A 4,071-nucleotide genomic window follows, 5' to 3' on the forward strand; every position below is an offset into this window, starting at 1 on the left:
ATTAATTAAGAAACTATGATCTGCATCAAAAAGGTAATAGAAATGTATATGGAACTAATATACATAGAGAGAATTAAAGGAGGCTAACATAATAATAGTAATAATAATTTCCAAACCCAAGCTTTAAGCTTAGCTAGCTAGCTAGCTATAAGCTAGTTTCATAATTAGATTCCAAACCAGGCTTTAATACTCAAAATTAAACTAACTAATGTACTAATAAAACAACACTTCAAATCATTTAAACTCATGTACTATATTAGTACTAATGTACTAATAATTCAAACTCACCATCACTTCCCATATTTGATTTTTCATTATTATATATAAATAAATTAAGCATTAAAGTTCTGAAAGGGGAGTGTTAAGTGATCAAGAAGTCCAGTAACGGGAGTAGCAAGTCTAGGCTCATATGCAAAACCATGCAACTCATCAACAAACCCATGATGATGGTGACGACGATAAGGACAGGGCGGAATCCACTGCCACCTCTTCCTAGAAATGTCAAACAACAACGCTTTGTCGGTGCCACGGATGATTATGACAATGAATTCTCCATGCCCTACGCACTCAAACCCATTCCCACCCTCCAATTCCGCAAACTGAACGTACAGCTGCTGCGGCATCCTCTCACTCTCCACCCACCTACACAAAATAATGCAATCAATTAAATAAATACTGATATCACTAATATTTGAAACAGTACATATAGGGACTTACGTACATTGTTCCGCAAGATTGCAAGGTCCAAACCCTCAAGCTCTTGGGGACGTTGAGCTTGCTCTTCTCAACAGCGGCGATGAGGAGGAGCTTGCCCTTACACTCAAGCAAGCTGGGAGAGCGCAAGAACCTTCTCATGGGAGCTTGGATCTTGAACCACGCGTTGGAGGTTATGTCAAACGCCATAACACTAAAGGGGCTGCAATTCATGCAGTAGAATTTTCCTTCTGCATAAACCATTCTTCCAGATTCAAGACTGCAAAGCCGGGGAAGAGAAGAAGTTGTTCCCCATATGGAGTAGAATCCCCCTCCGTCGATGTGAAAGCTCTCTGATGTTAAGTTCTTGACGGCATAAGGGGAAATCATGTCGTCGCCAGCTACTGTGACGTCGATGCAGGTTGGAGTAACGGTTAAGCCAATGGAAGGGAAGAGTCTTGGCCTTGGTGTGGGTGGTAACTGAGTAAGAGAACCGATGATAGGGTTGCAGAGAAGTATGGTTTTGGGACCAGCTTCATCAGAAACCCAACACAGTAATCCCGATGAAGAAGAAGCGGGAGAGAATCCAGATGGGACGAGAGTGAAGGAGATTCGATACCATGCCATGTCATAGGGATCAAAGAGGTAACCGTCGTTGTTGTGATTGGAGGCAGTGCCGGTGGCGCCATTGTTGTTGTTCTTGTAGATGTAGCTTTTGCTGATCTTGTGGTTGAAGAAGATGAACCAGTGGCGTCTGGGTGAGACTTGAAGGTATAATTCGAGAAAAGAGTTGGAGAAGAGAAGGGCGTACCATCTCTTGCACACAGAACGAGCTCGAAAAAAAGCAGGAGGAGGGAGGAAGGCGAGGATGCGATCAATGAGCCTCTGAGGAAGCTTGCTCCATATTCTGCTATTCATCCATGGTGTGGTGTTGAAGGTGCTTGTTGTTGCAGCGGTGCCCGTGATGGCAAAGGTATAAGAGAAAGGAGAGGTGATAGAAGAATGGTGATGATGAAAACCTTCCATAATTGTTTTAAAAGAGCTATGGTGTGGGGCTTGTGTTCCTCCCTTTTAGTGGAGGAATGTAATTAAGAAATGGAAGAAAGTAAAGGATTGTGTTGTTTTGGTGGTGTTGCTATCTGTAGACAAGTGTCTGTATATATAACCATTTCTACTGCCTATTCTCCATTTCTTCCACCCAAATTTTTTAACCACAAAATTTAACATTATCTATGCTTTTTTGTTTGTACTGAACCATCAATAAAATCAAATAATATATTTTCTTAAATATATTTCTAATTATTTATTAAATAATATTTACTATTTTTCTTCTTATTATATGGATTTACATAATAAGATTATTGTTAGCAAATTTTTATTTTTAATAAAAATTTCTTTTATTTATAATTTTAATATGTATTTTTAGAATATATATTAGCTAATTTCTTGTAAAAAATACAAAACTTATACATCAATTTAAATTGACTTTTAAAGAAAGTTATTATTTTTTTAAAAATATTTTTTTAATAGACAAAGTTATTTTTATTTGAATAAACTTTTTTAAAAAAAGTTTTTCAAACATTAAAAGCAAGGTATTGTTAGCTTAAAAAAATGCAAAAAATTTATTCTTTTTAATAAAAGTAATTTTTTTAAATGTATTCAAATAGGTTAAAAATTGAATAAGAGTACTCTAATTATAAAAGTACCTTTTTATTGGAAAAAATCAATCCAAACTAACATTACATGTATATACTAAAATTAGTCACTAAATTAATTATTATGTATTTGATATAAATACATATATTATTTAATATTTTTTAATATATATTTTATATAAATAATTAATTTTTTATATACACCTAATATAATTGATTAAAATAAAAATTTAAAAATTTATACTAACAATAATCTTAATATATATTTTAAAGCACTTATTAACTAAATTTTTATTTAAATTAAAATTAATACTGATTAACTCTTTAATGTTTTTAACAAAAAAATGTTTTTTTTTTACTTTCCGCGGATACAAATGATATTCATGCAAAACACTAGTAAAATTAGAATGCAAAAATAGTTAATAGTATAAGGACTATAAAGTAAATTAATATAATTCACATTTTCAATATTTTAAATTTTACTTTTTACTCTTACTTCCTTTAGATAAATATATAATTTTTAGTTCTCAAACTTTTTCAGACTTATTTGTTCGGGTTATTATTTATTTTCATGTAAGAAGAAAAAATATATATTTAGAGAATACTAACTTCATCTATTATTATTATTATTATTATTATTATTATTATTATTGTATGTCAAATTAACTCAGTCTTTATTAAGAAAGAAAGTCTATTCTATCAAAATATTGAAAATCATATTATTATTTTTCATTTGTTTGCACCTCTTGTGATTGCCTTTTTGCAAGAGGTTAGGTCTAATTAGGTTAAAAAAATAAAAAAGAAAAGGAAAAGTGATTTTGATGGATGCCTATCTATCATTTCAGTGTTGTTTTGTCAAGGCCGAGGTTGGAGACGAAGTTGAGAGAGAGAAATGCAATTGATGAAAGAGCAACCCATGCAAGTACACACCAACACATGGGTCATGCTTCATTTACTATTTTTTTATTTAGAAAAAATAAGAAAATAAAGACATTACTTGTTATTATGGTATATATTCATCAATATCCATCCAAAGTCAGGGCAATTTCTAATAAGAAAAACCTGACGAGTATCGTTCTTATTTAAGAAAGAGTAGAGTAAAAGTCTCAAATAAAATATTATTTGAGTAGTTGATTATTGATAAATAATGGAAAGTGAAAACACATATAAAAACACTAATTCAGTAATTCTTTACTTATTTTATTCATAAAATAAAAAGAAATTGTTCATAAAAAAAATTAATTTAGAAAATTAAAGATTATCATATTCGATTTAGAAAGAACTAATTTTGTTATACTCTGTATACATGAGTCCTGAAATAAGTAACTCAGAAAGCATTTGGCATGTTACTGTTTAATTTTTTGTTTTTTCTTTCTCGTCTTGTTGCTCTTGTTCAAACACACGGTTATTCTGCATTCAATAACACATTAAAAGAAAGGACAGAAAAGAACAAAGGATATTTATTCATACAAATGGACAAAATAAGATATGAATACACGTGGAATAATATTTATTAGAATTTATTTTTTAATTCTTGTGAAGTTGATCTAAGATTTATCTTTATTTTTTATTTTATATTATAATAAAATATGTATTACATGGTAAAAATATTAACAAATATAATAAAATAATTACTTATTAATATTTTTAAAATTCTCAATAATTTTTTCTTTTTTCATATTTAAATATTTTTTAAAATACTCATTAATATGTATTATAAAAT

At 30.1% G+C, this 4,071-nt stretch overlaps 1 protein-coding gene across 1 annotated transcript; it reads right to left on the bottom strand.

The window, feature by feature from the left end:
- Nucleotides 1-332: 332 nt before the first annotated feature.
- Nucleotides 333-1,719, bottom strand: LOC107481975 (protein UNUSUAL FLORAL ORGANS). Its single transcript, XM_016102329.3, has 2 exons — nt 722-1,719; nt 333-642 (listed from the first exon to the last, which is right to left on the bottom strand). The coding sequence occupies exons 1-2, from the start codon at nt 1,717-1,719 to the stop codon at nt 333-335; spliced, it is 1,308 nt and encodes a 435-aa protein (XP_015957815.1).
- Nucleotides 1,720-4,071: the final 2,352 nt, after the last annotated feature.

This window comes from Arachis duranensis, chromosome 3 (assembly GCF_000817695.3).
Source record: "Arachis duranensis cultivar V14167 chromosome 3, aradu.V14167.gnm2.J7QH, whole genome shotgun sequence".
NCBI classification, from domain to species: Eukaryota; Viridiplantae; Streptophyta; class Magnoliopsida; order Fabales; family Fabaceae; genus Arachis; species Arachis duranensis.